At 35.0% G+C, this 16,718-nt stretch overlaps 1 protein-coding gene across 9 annotated transcripts in view; it reads right to left on the reverse strand.

Annotated features, from left to right (window-relative positions):
* Positions 1 to 16,718, reverse strand: part of STXBP5 (syntaxin binding protein 5) — a 167,918-nt gene that overhangs the window by 86,799 nt on the left and 64,401 nt on the right. For all 9 annotated transcript variants that reach the window (XR_014845087.1, XR_014845093.1, XR_014845085.1 and 6 more), the window contains exons 8-9: positions 15,028 to 15,151; positions 5,257 to 5,335 (exon numbers count right to left, since the gene is read on the reverse strand). Coding sequence is in view for 5 of the 9 variants with exons in the window: in XM_085024332.1 (XP_084880458.1) it covers positions 5,257 to 5,335; positions 15,028 to 15,151 (203 nt within the window). In the remaining 4 variants the exon portion in view is untranslated. The remainder of the gene's footprint in view (positions 1 to 5,256; positions 5,336 to 15,027; positions 15,152 to 16,718) is intronic.

Raw genomic sequence — 16,718 nt, forward strand, 5'->3', positions numbered from 1 at the left:
TTTCAAGGATTAGCATTATCTGTGAATGACCGGAAGATGAGTTTCTTATCTGCAGTTTCAGCAAGAGAAACTATTGCTGAGAGATCTGCAGGTATGAGTATGATCTTGGGGACTGGTGGTTAAAGTGAACAGAAGGTAGGATTCACTGGAGAGGCAGGAGTAGTGGGCAGTTAATAGCAAAGGCTTAATTAAATCTAGGCTCTTCCATTTATGAGCTGTATGACTTTGGGCAAGTTACTCAACCTCTCTGCTTTAGTTTCCTCATCTGTAAGATAATTCCTGCCTCATAGGGTTGTTGCTGTGATTAAAAAAATGTGTGTAAAGCACTTAGAACAGTATCTGGCAGCACATACATAGCAAGCACAGCATAGGTGTTAACAGATATAGTTACTTAAGAACAATCCACAGTTGAGAAGGGATAAAAATCATACAGACTGAGCTTGAGTTCTGGAGAAAGAACTTTGTGCACAAACGACTTTGGTTTGGGGCTTCTGAGAGTTAGGATCCTCTCCCTAGAAACATGGCTCTGGGAGCAGGTGGGGAAACTCAGCTGTTATTAAATAGACCTTTAAATATTTTTAGAACCAGAATATTACGATGGTACCCTGTGTTTTTATTGAAGTCATATTTTTTTTTGTAATGTTACATAGTTAATCTACCTACAGCTTTTAGTCCACATATAAAATTAAAGAAATCACTGTATTTACTACATTACTTAAAAAAAAATCTGGCATCAAGGGTCAGGGTATAATGGGTTAAAGAAACATAAAAGCCCAACAACTTTTCCTTTAAGATTAACTTAAATAAATCATGTGCCTATATGTGCATGCCTATCAAGGATCATTAGACTATGGCCTACTGCCTGTCTCTGTATGGCCTACAAACTAAGAATGGTTTTTACGTATTTAAGCTGAAAAAAATTATACAAAAGAATATTTAATGATACATGAAAATGATATGAAACTCAAATTTCAGTGTCCATAAATAAAGCTGTACTGTAACACAGCTGCATTCATTCATTTAGGAGTTGTGCATGGCTGCACTGGGACTAGAGCGGCAGAGTTGAATAACTGCAAGAGACCCACAGGGCTTGCGAACCCTAACATTTACTCTCTGGCCCTGTCCACAAAAGGCTTGTTGTAGCATGTGTTGTGATGAAAGGGAATAAACTAATCTCTTAGATATGCTTCTCTAAGTGTAACCAAACTGCCATATTTAGCTGCCGTAATATTTGCTTTTAGGTTCCCTATCAGAGATCTTTTCCCCTAAGCTGGTATTCTTTGAAAGGTGATCTGTTTAAGAGAAACGAACTTTAATGCTCTTTAGTGCAAAACTCTAAGCAGTTCAACTGCGTACCTGTTTAAAAACTTGAACCCACCCAGAGTTGCCTCTTATTGAAAATTTGGCCCTGCCTGCAACTTCGTCTGCAGTCTACTAGCGAGGTGAAAAGTGCTGAAGCAGAGGAGAACAGGAACTGGGATTTATCAGACACCTCCCATGTGTCAAACACATCCTTTCTTTCAGGTCTTCACTACAATTTTATGAAATGGGAATTACTATCTTTGTCTCACCGAGGTCAGAATAAAGGTTCAGTGAGGTTAAGCAAACAGTAAGTGACAGAAATGAGATTTGAACCTAAGTCTGACAGTCCAAAACCTCATTTATTTTCACTAAATCAGGGGCTGTCCTATATTAGGTTCATGATTCACAGGAAGAAGTGCATTTTACTTCAAGATACAGTACAGCAATAAGCATATACATACAGTGAAGTTTCATGAGCCAAAACTTATCCTTAAAACGTGCAATGCACTATTTCCTGTGCTTGTTTTTAGGTTAAAAAATGACTGTCACAACCAACATAGATCATTATTATCTAATATCTGAAAAATAAAACCACTGTACTGAATTATAGTGTTTCAGAATAAGATGATTCTCAATCTAGTAAGGAATATGAATGAGGTCCTTTGGTGTTTATAAAGTCTGTCCAACTCTGCCACTTGTACAACTGCTTCGTGAAAGCAAAATCAGGAAACAACTGCATTTTAGATGTTTGTAAGAGGTTATCAAATGATGTTCTGAGATAACTGATACAACTAAAGAGTATGTTCTGAGAGCATTATATATATTGTTTAATCTTCATAACAACTCTGAGGTAGGTACTACTATCATTCCCACCTTACGGATGAAGGAATGAGCACTTAAAGCTTAGTTGGTAAGATTGCACATGCACAGACAGCTGAGGCAGGATTCAGACCCAGATGGTCTGGTTCAAGAGCTCACAATCTAATCACTTTGCCCAAGCTCCACTGGCTGCAGGACTTCACACCTGGGTCACATTAGGTTTTCAAGGAAACAACTTCAACAGAAGTGACTTACCAGTTAACTTTCAACTTTTTATTAAGAACTGGCCATGTAAAAGAATTGTTCCATATCGTTAATAAAAGTGCTATTAAAAGGTTCTATTAAGGAGTTCCTGTCGTGACGCAGCGGAAACGAATCTGACTAGGAACCATGAGGTTGTGGGTTCGATCCCTAGCTTCACTCAGTGGGAACCTCCATATGCCATGAGTGTAGCCGTAAAAAGACAAAAGACCAAAAAAAAAAAAAAAAAAAGAGAGAGATTCTGTTAATTACGTCATCATTGTTCCCTACCTAAGGGGAAAAATCTCATCATTCATGGTATAATATATGCTTTATTTTATTAAAAAATAAAAGTTACACAACATCTTTGGTTGTATTTTTTTGTCTGAGCTTACCTTTAATATTAACAGTAACAGCTAGTTTATCGCTAGTTTATTGTTAACAAGTAACAGCCAATTCTTCATGGCTGCTTTTGTTTATACACCAGTCCATCTTCCTTTTACTCAGTAACACTGTGCTGGGACAATGAGAAGTGAGGCAGCTATGTCCCATGCTTATATTAAACTGAATGTTTAATGGGGAAGGCATGCACTGAACAAGTAATTTCATTACTAATGACAAGTATAAATTTCAGAAAGGAAAAATACAGCATGCTTTAAGAGTGTGTTATTAGGGGACACAATCTAGTCCACATGGCCATGACATCCTTAAAAATAGTAACATCTATGCTGAGCTATAAAGGAGGATAGGAAATCCTTCTACCCAGAGTGGCTTCTAGGTAAACAGAAGAAAATATGTAAGATTCTGAGCAGGGAAGGATGGTTCTTCTAATGAAATTCGGTAGTTTGCCAACAGGAGCTGATAGAACACATCCTGCTGGCACCTGCCCAATACACCTGTTAGGAAAAGGAACGGCTGAGAGCTGCCTCCCTTACTTAATGACGGAGGGAGGGGTGGTGCAGTCGTTCCCAGTGGTGGTTATGCACTGGATCCTGGGGCACTAGCTCTAGGAAACGGGTCATGGAGTGAAAAAAGGAAAAAAAAAAATTTGATTTACTGAATACCCTATCCCAGTGAAAAAAGAAATTGGAAAGCTGGAGAAGACAGTTACTCAAGGGTTATCCTACTGATTTATTTAATAAGATCTACAAATGCATTCAAAAGAGCCAGACTTTTTTTCATTTCTGACCCTATGAAAGGAAAAGTATCCCTGTCATCCCAAAGGAACTAGGAACTTATAAATATTACCACTGGGTAGGAGTGAGAACGGGAACAGGTAGAACACAGAGGGGGGAAAAAAGCCTTCCCTGGACTTCTGCCTTTGCTGCCAGTCAGTAATCATTAAAATGAGGAGGTAATTCAGAAGACAATTAGTGCTACTAGTTTAAACATTTAGACAATTCATTTTTGTTGTGTTATAAACACAGGGTTTCTCTTCTGGTTCCCCATCTGACTCTCTTTGCTGGCATGCTTTCCTATTTACATACCTTTGTCATAAGATAAATATGGCAAATAAAGGCCATTGGTAGTAGGAGGTTTCCCAATAAAAATAAGGGCAACGACTTTTAGAACACTTATTATGTACCAGGCAGGCACTGTGTGAAATGTTCTGAATATGTGATTGTCTTACCTAATTCATCATAATAACCTTTTGACCTATTATTACATTTATGTCGTAAATGAGGAAACTGAAATACAAAGAAGTCAAAAAACTATGTGCCAAAGGTCACACAGTGAGGGATGCCACAGTCAGTTAAATAGATGCTAGTCATCTTGGAGTTCACTCAACCTTTTGTCTCAACAGAGTGTATCTTCTGGGTCCCAGAGGAAGGCTAAAGAGGATCAAGGAAAAATAACAGCAATCTTTAGATTCGTCAGCCTACTAACTTTTTTTTCAAATGAGAAAAATGCTGAGTTGAATTAGATTGAGAAAAGAATAAATTAAAAAGGTAAATAGGTCAGTTATAACTACTAGTGGTTATAAACTGATATTAAAAAAATATATACCAGGGGTTCTAAACTTTCATGCATCAGAATCTCCTGAGGTCTAGTTAAAAGAGATTGTTGGGCTCCACCACAGTTTCTGATTCAGTGAATCTGGGCTGGATGCTGAAAATTCACATTTCTAACAAGTTCTAGCTAATGCTGCTGGCCCAGGGACCATTTTGAGAACCACTCCACTCTATACACTACTGAAATTCACTCTTACATAGCTCTAGTAAATAAAATCACACACCTTCCCTAGAGAACTAGAACATAAATAAAAGGGCTCCTTTAGAAGTTAAAAAGATCTGGAATTTTCAAAGAAACATTAAAATATTTTCCTTTATTATATAATATATAAATGTAACATGTAATACATATGAAAATATATGTAAGATATGTCAATTGCAAAAACCATACAAATCTTATACCTAATTCACACAGTGCCACCCTTCAAATACCACTGACAATCTTCCTTTAAGTTATATTTAATATTGTAATTGCCAAATATTCTTAAAATAAAATTTTTGAAAAATACATAAAATTTTCATAATTAACATATAGTATAAACAGGTTAAATTAAAATTTTTTTTCTTCATTGCTTATTCCATAGTTTTCTACTAGCGAATAAAAAATATTATTACTAAAGACTAACAGAACATACGAAGTTTGATAAAAAAATTAATTCAAACTTTCCAAGGAATATTGTAAAGTTTCTAAAGACAGAACACAATGAAATATTTTATCCTAAAATTACCAATTTTAGTTATTTTGTTAAATATCGAAAGCATCAGATTTAAGATTGGGCTGGACCATTCTAAAACAGGCTTTCAAAAATAATGACGAAATAGCCCTGAGTAGCTATTTGAGTGATTATATACAATGAATATTGTCAATGAAGTAAAATCTTACCCAGATCTAGTCGTTTTGAATTCCACCTTGAGGATAGGTTTGCATGGTTCTGGCTTCTTCCCATCCTTTAACTGTTTTCCTAAAATATATTTTCCTGCATTAAATTCTAAAATTCTAAGTTGCTCTAAATTCTTATACATTGATACTTTATAAAATGAAATATAATGAAATCCATCTACTACGAAACATTTTTAAAGTGATTTTGAAAGAAGTATTTAACACAAAATAAATGACTGATTTACTATTTGAAATTCAGTGCTAACAAATAAATAAAATGAATAACTTGTCAACATATATGTGATAAAATTCTTACAAGAGAAATTCCGTCTTTCCAATGTTCTTAACTGAAGATAAGAAAAATAGAATTTCAATTTGCTAAATGAATTCAAGTTTTAAAATAGCTTATTTGAGAAAAATAAATCTAAATCATATTTTCACCCACAGTGACGATGGCAAAATTAAGCCCTATGCTAATAAATTCATTTATATTTAATCTCCTAAGGTAAAATTCATCCATCGTAATGTCCAAAAGACTGCGAAAGTAAACCAACCTCTATAAAATGGGTTAGCAACTCATACTGCCAAATAATTTTATTTTTTAAAAAGGTTGATTTCTGTTATCTATGTCTACATGTTCATTGCATTAAACTCAGAGAAAATTAAACACATTATTCCCATTACTTAGAGATTTAATGAATCTCACCATCACTGTATTAGTCATGAAGATCCCAAACACACACCCTACCCCAACACTCCTCATCCTCTTTCCCAGCTTTCTTCCCTCATAGTAACTGGCTCATTCTAATGAACTGTGTATTTTCTTTTGTTTTTTGCCTCACCAACAAGAATATAAATGCCATGAAAGCAAAGGTTTTTAAGTGTATGAGTGTTTTCTGTTGATGTATCCATAGTGACAAACACTGGCATATAGTGGGTACTCAATAACTTATTTATTCACATTAATAAGTGAAGAAATTAATGACTTTTCTGTAGGATTAATTCCTAAAAAGGGGATATCTAGGTAGAACTGTATCCCTGAAAAGAAGAAGAAAGTGCAAAGAGTATTTTGCCACTCCCTTCCCAAACAATACTGTTTTTTTTTTTTTTTTCCTGATTTGGTAAATGGAAAGGGTATCTCATTTTAATTGTATTGTTTTAATCCCCAAATGTGAAAACCCTTAAGCTTTCTGATCATCTGTATTTATTCTTTAAAAAAAAACAGCTTATATCGTTTACCCCATGCTTGTGTGGTATCTTCTCTATATTTAAAACCAAAATTTAAGATTTAAGGTCATTAACATTGTGTCCATATATTGCAAATACTTTCCCTAGTGTCATTTTTGATTGAATTCTTAGACATTTAAAAAAATTACACGAAGTTACATTTAAATATAGTCTATCAGTTTTAACCATGTTTCCATTTAAGAACATATGAAGTTCTAAAATGGCAATTCTTCCAAAGAATTAATTCATAAATTTAAGGTAATCAGAATTCTAACAGCTTTCTTGGATTTGAACAAAATTACCTTAAAGTTCACAGGGTGGACTCAATGCCTATGAACAGCTAAGAAAACCTGAAAGGAGACCAACTTCCTGAATGATTCCAGAAAGACAAAGCGAGATCTCTGTGAACTCACAAAAACTGAAATACTGACAAAACATCTAAAATCAACTACCTCAGAACTCTGTAAATTAACTGAAACCACAAAATGGTTTCTCACTGGAAATGACTGAACCTTGGCAAGACAGGGAGGACTGGGATGTTTCAATGAAGGGCTGTTTCCATCCCTTCTGCTCCCCAGCTCTGTGGCCTGGTACTGTGAAAAGGCAATAGCATCAGCCAACAGAGAGGACCAAAGTTTATCTGCAGTTATGCTAAAACTGGCTTCCCTGGAGTGCAATCAGTATTTTGTCCTAACCTGTAGCTCCCTGGAAAACTCGATTCCCCAGGTGTTGTAGCAATTTCATCTGACACAAAAGACACGGGCTCAGGGGTACAAAAAGCCTTGGGCATCACAAAAATAATAGCAACAGCAATACTGCAGCTGCCTAAGGCTGTGGTTTTAGTGGAGGCAAGTAAGAGCCTGAGTAGGAATTTTTTAAAAATCCTGAAGAAGTAGACATACCCCTAGGGATCGAAAAGGCTGTACACATGTGTAAGACGGTGTGTATGCCTAGGAAAGACCTGGGAAAGGAAAATGCCCCAGTCATTCATCTCCAGCCAACTTTGAGACCCTGAGCAGACAGAAAGATTAAAAAAAAAAAAAAAAAAGTAAAATGGCAGAAAGTAAAATGAATACCACACCACTCCTGGCAGAAATAATGCCTCTTTAGTTTCATGGTTAGGAAGTCCTTCCCCACACTAGTATCATTAAAATTTTATTTTGTAATTGGTTTATAGCCTCATTTATTGCATGTAATTGTTTTTGAGGTGTATTTTGGTATAGGGAGGCATTTTTCTCTAATAACATCAGCACTATTTGTGTGGTTCTATTGAGCTCTAACTGGCATACAGTAACATCTACCTACTTATAGTACACAATGTAACCAAGTGTACAACAGAGGTATGTACCTGCTGGCATTATTACTGAACCAGAGCTTTTCCCACTGCTATGAAAGGTCACCTTTATTATATTAAATTTCTATCAATACACATTTGTCTACTGGGATTAGACCATCTAATCCTGACTTGAAAGTCTAGGGAAATAGCTCTCCCCTTCTTTATGCAGAAAATGGTGGTGCAATGCAATCTTGAACCTCTAGCATCCTAATTTACAAGAACCAACAAGTGACTAGAGATAGGGTTAAGTAGAACACCAGATCAAGGGACCAACAAGGATTGACAGGGCAGAAGACTGGTTTCTAAAGGAGGAAAAGAAAACTGAGGAAGTAAGAGAGGTATTGAAAAAAATGAGGCTTTAATCTGAAAAGAAGGCCCTCACGATGTACAAGGAACAGAGTAAGAATTTCAACCTCTATTTCAATCTGTTCAAAGATACAAATCCTTTCAGTGAAGAATTTAAATATTTGCTCTGAAGAAGACCAGCATCAGGATTTACTTTCTCCTTCCTCTACCACCCAAAATTCTAACAGGAGTGTCAGATGGACATAATTTGGGATTACAGGTACAAATGCATTCTGTTCTGTGAAGTAAAATAATTATTCAGGTATAACTCAATTCAGTATTTCAATATTCACCACCAATGTTTTAATGGCTGGAACAATCTTAAAGAAGGGCACTGGGTGGTATATTTTTTAAGCCTTCACAAGTCTGAACTTACATATCTTGCAAAAAACCCGGCCAGGTACAAAATTTGTTTTGCATAACTGTCTTCTGGTGTTGCTCTATTGTGTCCAGCATTTAAACTTACAATAAAACTTAAAGCCAGAATGAGTTTTATTGCTTTACAAGTAAACTTTTTGTCCAAACCCTAAAACGATGCTAAGAGTAGTTTCATTATCTCTGTAAATTTAAAATGTTGCAGTTTTTATAGGAACCTTTCTTTAATAATATTGCTTGCAAATTAGTGGATCCTTTTGATTTACATACTCTGATCTTTTTTCAACCAGATTTTTAAAATTATGCCACTGACTGCTGCTTATGTGCCAGAAAGTTTTATTCATGTATAATCCTAGACTATTTTCTGAATCAAATCAACTACAAAGACACTAGCTAAGATCTTACAAAGCACATATAAACTGAAGAACGTTTGGAGGATCACTGGGTTTCACCACTAAGTGTCATCTTACTTCTCACCTGCTATACCACCTCAGTAGAAAAGTCTGTGCTTGCTTACTCTTTTAACTACCTGATTACTACTTCAATAAGTCATTGAGGAGTTCCCGTCATGGCACAGTGGTTAACCAATCCAACTAGGAACCATGAGGTTGCGGGTTCGATCCCTGGCCTTGCTCAGTGGGTTAAGGATCTGGTGTTGCTGTGGCTGTTGTGGCTGTGGCGTAGGCCGGTGGCTACAGCTCTGATTCGACCCCTAGCCTGGGAACCGCCATATGCCACGGGAGCAGCCCAAGAAATGGCAAAAAAGACAATAAATAAATAAATAAATGTCATTGAAATGATCTGGTTAATTATAAATCTCGACTTAATAAATCATATAAACCTCCATGTAATATGTGATTTTTTTTTTTCTTGTCTTGTACTGTGCTCTGCTTCCCATTCCCCAAAAGCTCCCAGCCACAATGAACTGGTCCAAGTCTTTGTGATTCTCATTCCAGAATTTTATTCACGTGTCCAGTTTTTCCCATTTGCAGTCACAAATGAAATCATTATTTATTGTTGACAATGGCTTCCTAACTGACCTTGCTCTTCTGCTCCCAGCTCCTCTGATGCACTAATATCAAAACAGTATTTCCAAAATTTAAATTTGATGTTTCCCACTGTAAAGTCACTTACTAGGTCTCCAACACAGAACCCAATCTTCAGCATACTATGATACATACATACATTTTTTTTTTTTTTTGCCTCTGTATGCACTTTTCTCTTAGTTTCCTACTGCTCGCCCAAAAGAATTTTAAACATTGGTCATATTAAACTATTAGCAGTTTTCCAAAAATATCCTGCTTTTGAGTAAGTCTTTGAACCTTCTGACTAAAATAACCTTTCTCTGCTCTTTGCTACCTCATCACACCCTACTCATCCTTTAAGACCAAGCTCATCTACCTGATTTTGTGAAGTCTTCCTACACTCTTCATCTAAAAACATACTCACTACTGTCATTTCCACATCCACATCATACTATGCAGGCTTTTGCCGGCATTTATCACAGTTTAGTTATCAGTTTATAGATCATTTTCATTTGCTGGACTTCAAGGGTAATATATTTCTAGTATTTAATCTCTGATACATAAGAGGTGCCAAATAGATATCTGTTCAATGAATGAATGAATGAAGATGCATTAAGAAACAAATGAATATCTCAGACAAAAACAAGTGCTTCCTAAGTTTTTAACTTTGGCATTTTTAGAATGTGTAACACATTTGTAGTTACACAGCAGTTATATTCTCACTCTAGAGCTGGCTATCCAGTATAGTAGCCACCATTCACACGGGGCTACTGATCACTTGAAATGCGGCTGGTTCAAGTTGTGATCTAAGTATAAAATACACACAAGATTTCAAAGAGTACAAAAAAAATGAAATATTTCGATTTTGTATGTTGCTTATAGTTGAAATGATAATTTTTTCATATATGGATTAAATAATATTTATTATTTAAAATCTATTTTTTACTGTTATTGGTATAGTTACTAGGAAATTTAAGATTATACATGCAGATCTCATTATATTTCTATTGAACAATGATGTTCTAGAAAATAAACTGATTCAAACTGGAGAATCACACTGTTAACAGTATCAGTCTGAAATATGAGGGTGTTCTTACCTTAAATGAGTGTGAGAGTTGGTTTTATAGTTGGACTGAAGATACCTGGATATCTGGTTTGTGGATCATGGCCAAGGGCAGTGGGGCTTAGGATGTGTTTGTTCAAGATCCCCAAGTCCCCTAACTCAAACTGGAGACCCCCGGTGTAGTGGTTTTGGATGGTTGGCAACTGGCCTAACTGGCAATACCAGATTAACCATTTAAAGGACCCCTCTGAGAGTTTCTCAACAAGTTCCTCAGAAGCCAGACTTTGGGGGTTGGAGCTGGAGACTCACAACAGTCCTCAGGTGCACAAGCGCAGAGTGGGAGCTTCATACACGATGTCTCTCAGGATGCTTACATGCATTCTTTTACTCTTGCTGCACAGTATCTTTTGCCTTTAAATAAAATCTGTGAGTATGTTCTGTGGAGTTCTTTCAAATATATAAATCATATATGTATATATAAACTATAAACTAGATATATGTGTATATATAAACTATATATGTATATATGTAAGTTCTTTCAAATATATAACCTAGGGAAAACTTTGTAATGAACTACATACATTAAAGAACTGCAGCATGGATCTGTTTATTGAATGTTTTTATGCTTCTCCTGGTAAATCTTAAAAGTACACTAACACAGTTTTTTGTATGTCACATCCTTAAAATATTATGCTAAATTGATTTTTATTTATGTGAACTCCAAATTTATTTCTCCTCCAGCAACCCCTAATAGAATAAAAATTCTCCAATTTTGGTTTAGTCCTTGATAAATGGATTGATTGTACTGATGAATAAGCTCCAGAAAATAAACCTTGAAATGTCATTTCCTATAATGGATGCCTATGGATTTTGACTGCCTATCACCTCCCATTTCCTTTGAGAATGATTTGCCTTTGGTGACTATGACCAAAATCTCACTCTGCAACACATCATACACACACACATCCCAGGATTATAGCAGAGATCCTGTGGGGCCCTGGGCCACAAAAATCACTTAACCCTGATGACTGCCCCATGTTAAGTACTTGAGCCATGCCAGGACTATTAATGTCCTCTCCTAAAACATGAAAGCCTGTCTGTCATAGGAGAGAAACAAGTCAAAAGGGAAAGAGAAGCAGAGCTTACCTTCTAGGCTTACCTAGAGACTTAAACAGAATTTATAGCCCACTGAGATGACCTGACTCTGCAGTCAATAGATGGAACAAATCCTGCTTAATTTCAACATAAACACGAAACTTTACTCCTTAAAAGTCACCTTGTTCAACCCTTCCATTTTACCTATGATGAAATTAAGTCCCAGAAAAAGAGTAATTATCTCTACAAGGTATTTCACAAACAGCAAAGCTAGAATTACCTTCCAGGTTATCTGACTGCAGAGAAATGTTCTTTGATATCCATAAAAAATAGATTAAAGGGAGATTATCATTTTTGTTTGTTTTAGTCAAAAATCACCTGTTGAGTAATTTCAGATATCCAAATGGAGGCTTTCTGAAAACATATGACTATCAAGCACCTTGATACACATCGTAAAATTATTCAACATTACACCAGAAAATTACCTTAAATGAATTCAAATTATTCTCCTTTGCTGGCCATTTTATCACCATTATCTAGATAACTCTATGTCCCTCAGAGTAAGAGTCCACTATCAAACAACTTTAGCAATGAAAGATGCCATCTGAGGATGAACTGAACAGTACAGCTACCAAATCTATCAATAATTCAATTTTGATTCAAACACCAGCCCCTCATTTCTCAAAGTCTATTCATGGAACACTAGAGAATCATGAGATATTCTGTTAATTAAAGATGCTAAATTCAAAAGAGTTTGGGAAAAGCCACATAAAATAATTTAATATATAAACCAATATAAATAATAAAAAAATACAGTTGATCCTTGAACAACACAGGTTTGAACTGCCTGGGTCTACTTATGCATGAATATTTTTCTTTCTTTCTTTCTTCTTCTTTTTTTTTTTTTGCTTTTTATGGCCGCATCTGCAGCATACGGAAGTTCCCAGGCTAGGGTTGGATCTGAGCCGCAGATGCCAGCCTATGCCTCAGCCATGGCAACGCAGGATCCCCGAACTACATCTGTGACCTACACCACAGCTCATGGCAACTCCAGATCCTTAACCCAGTAAGCGAGGCCAGGGATCAAACCCACATCCTCATGGAGACTAGTCAGGTTTGTTACCACTTGGCTGCAATGGGAACTCCTGCATGAGTATTTTTTAATAGTAAATCCTAGAGTACTATGTGACCTGTGGTTGACTGAATCCATAGATACAAAATCACAGATACCAAGGACTGACTATATGGAGATTTTCTACTAGGCAGCGGTGACTGTCCTTGCCCCTAACCCTTTATGCTGTTCAAGGGTCAATCATATATATATATACACACATATATATACACACACACACACACGTATATATGAATCTCTTAGAGATTCATAGTGTACATCAAATATTAAGAAAACTTCTTGGACCAAAAAACTTATTAACATAGGAAAAATCAGTACTGTAAAATATATTTTGGGGAATACTATTCTAATCTAAAAATATTTTGGTCCTATCCTATCAAGTAAATACTATATTCAAATTTATATTTACTATAATCACATATGTAGAGTATGTCATAGTTTTCAGGTACTCTCACTTAACATTTTGCTTATTTGATCCAGGGTGTAGAATGACGCCTATCACATAGTAGAACTTATACTTGCTGAATGAATAAATAAAAGTACAATCAGTTCCTGGCTATCAAAGTAATGCTTATAAACATTTTTCAATACTTGACTATTATACAGGTTTAGATATGAAAAAAACCAAAATTTATCATAACTGCTTATAAAGCAAAAGCAAGAGACATAACAGTGATGAGAAAAATTCCTACATTTCAATCCATCAGAACAGACATTTAGTACACCAAAAATATGGTATATGTATATGTGGAATATATAACCTTGTTATCAAATGAAAAAAACATTTTTGTGCCATAATGCACAAAAAAATGCACTTAGTTTTGCCACTGAACTCAGCCATCAACACAAACTCAAAGTTGGTAGGTAGCTATCGCATTACTACTGCTGAAAATAATTCATACTTTATAAATAAAATAATTCACATTTTATAGTATATTTGATAACCTACATTTTTAGGCTCCTATACTGTGCAACAGATGCCATCCTACTTTTTAACACCTGCCACAGAAAAAAAAAAATGTACCTTTACATTTTGTTTGGATTCTAAATTTGAAAAAAAAAAATTAAATCAAATATCCTTTGTTTTGTTTGTAAAAGCAAATAATTTTAATAGGTTACCCTTTTTTGGCTAAATACTACAAATTCTGTATTAATCTGCATTCTCCCAATTCTAGCCTGAGAGATCCTTAACCAGCAAATTGAGGGAATAAAACTGTTTTTTTAAATCAGCAGCATACTAAAAAGTACTTCTGTAGCTATCGCTAATGTTTTGCCTGCTTTAAAATATGAATGCCCCCCTTTAAAAAATTAGTACTTTCTGAATTACTGCAATGTAGAAAATGAACAGTCAAATTAAAAACTTTGTACTTTTGAGATGGCTTCCACCATTCCCAGACTGATAAGGGTGCTACAGTCACTGGACCTCAGCTACTTGTACAAAACGTGGTTTATGATGAATCTCTGCTTTCTTTCTCAGCATCTGAAATCTTGGTACATGTTAAAGTAGAGGGTGCCTATGGACTGATGCCAATACAAACTCCGGACTGCTAGGCTCAGGTGAGCTTCCCTGGGAGAAAATGTTTCATACAGATGGTAATAACTACCTGCTAGAGGAATTAAGCACGTCCAGTGCAACTCCAGTGGAGGAAGACTGTTGGAAGCTTATGCTGGGCTTCCTCCAGATTGCACCCCACGTGCCTTTTCCCTTTGCTGATTTTGCTTAGCATCTTTTTCCTGAGTCCAATGAGTCTTCCTAGTGAATCAAATCTGGGGTCATTTTGGGGATCCCGAACATAATACTTTTGTATATGTGTTTCAATACATATTAAATATACATTAACATTTTGCAACTGACAACTTTAAGATGACAAAAGCTTAAAATCAGTCATATCACTCACAAAATTATCTACTTTTTGGATGACTGGAGAAACAATATTCAGAAGATTATGTAACTTTTCATTTTCTCCAAACTATAGTTTGCAATTTGAACTGCAAATATAGTTAAGATTTAATTTATATAGTTGTAACAAATTATTTCTATTATGTGTAAATATTTTAAATTCAAAACAAGAAAACTGATCCTTATTATCAAAAACAGACAAATCCAAGTGCAAACTCAAAAGCAGTTTCCTGTCCATCACAATTTAGGTACTGTTTAAAAGGGATAGATTCTTACCATGTGGAGTTATCGTCTGTACAGGCTTAGCAGGGGACCTCACATTCCATATAGTCAAGGTGCCATCTGAATGGCTGCAAATAAATTGTTTTCCTTCATGATGCCAAGCAACAGAGTGGATAGCCTATAGAAGAGGAGTGGAGAATTTCATTTTCAAAGATATAAATTTATTTAAACACTAAGTTACTCATAATTGGTAATATAATTAATTTTCACTTTAAACCTTTTCTTATTTCCAAAACTGAAGTCAATACATTAACCTCCAATTCCCATAATAATTTAGTCCTCCTGTCATGAAAATGAGATTTAATTTGGTTTTGACACTATTTAATTTTTTTTTTTTACTCCTTAAGTAAGCATAAGGATAATGTAAGTGACATATGTATCGTTGACAAGTTCAGGCAAACAAAATGTATCCTTACAGTTTCTTAGAATAAACGATAACTAAACATAAATTATTAAGCAATTATAACCAATTCCATTGGGAAAACTAGTTGCATTGACAAATTAGTACACATTTTTAAAATTAACTAAAATTCTAAGACACAAATGTAGGGTTGGAATTAAGATCAATTAAAAATACCTCAGATTGAGGTTCAAGACACGTTATCTATTTCTCACAGTAATTATCAAGGTGATTTTTAAAATGTGAAAATTTATTTTATATGTCTGAGACACAAACTATCTGAAAAATATTTTTTCATTTTAAACTTTGTATTTAAATTTTAAAAAAATTTGTATATAACTTTTAAAGATTACTTTGCATTCAGTTATTACAAAATATTGGCTATATTCCCTGTGTTGGACAATACATCCTTGAGCCTATGTCACATCTAATAGCTCATGTTCCCCATTGCTCTATCCCTATACTGTTCCTTTCCTCTGCTCTCCACTAGTAAACACTAGTTTGTTCTGTGAATCTGCTTCTTTTTTGTTATAGTCACTAGTTTGTACTTTTTAGATTCCACATATAAGTAACATCATACAGTATTTGTCTTTGACTGACTTATTCCACTTAGTATAATGCCCTCCAAGTCCATCCATTTTGCTGCAAATGATAAAATTTCATTCTTTGTGGCTGAGTAATATTCCCTTGTATATATATCACATCTTATTTATCCATTCATCTGTTAATGAATGCTTAGGTTGCTTCCATATCTTGGCAATTGTAAATAATGCTGCTACAAACTCTGAGGTGCATGTACCTTTTAAGCAAACAATTCCATTTACCACTGCATCAAAAAGAACAAAATAGTTAGGAATAAACATACCTAAGGAGCCAAAAGACCTTATTCCAAAAACTGTAAGATGCTGATGAAAGAAATTAAAGATGACACAAACAGGTGGAAAGATATACCATGTTCTTGGATTGGAAGACTCAATATTGTTAAAATGACCATACTACCCAAGACAATCTACAGATTCAATGTAATTGCTATCACATTACCAATGGCATTTTTTACAGAACAAATAATTTTAAAATTTTATATGGAAACATAAAAGACCTTAAATAGCCAAAACAATCATGAGAAAGAACAAAGCTGGAGGAATCACAATCCATGACTTCAAACTACACTATAAAACTACAGTCATCAAAACAGTATGGTACTGAAAAAAAAAAAAAAGACACAGATCAATGGAACAGGAAAGAGAGCCTAGAAATAAACCCATGCACCCAAGGTCAATTAATC

This window comes from Sus scrofa, chromosome 1 (assembly GCF_054392235.1).
Source record: "Sus scrofa isolate SSC_HxYL_T2T_F1_AM1 chromosome 1, Sscrofa_HxYL_maternal_Yorkshire_Landrace_v2.0, whole genome shotgun sequence".
NCBI classification, from domain to species: Eukaryota; Metazoa; Chordata; class Mammalia; order Artiodactyla; family Suidae; genus Sus; species Sus scrofa.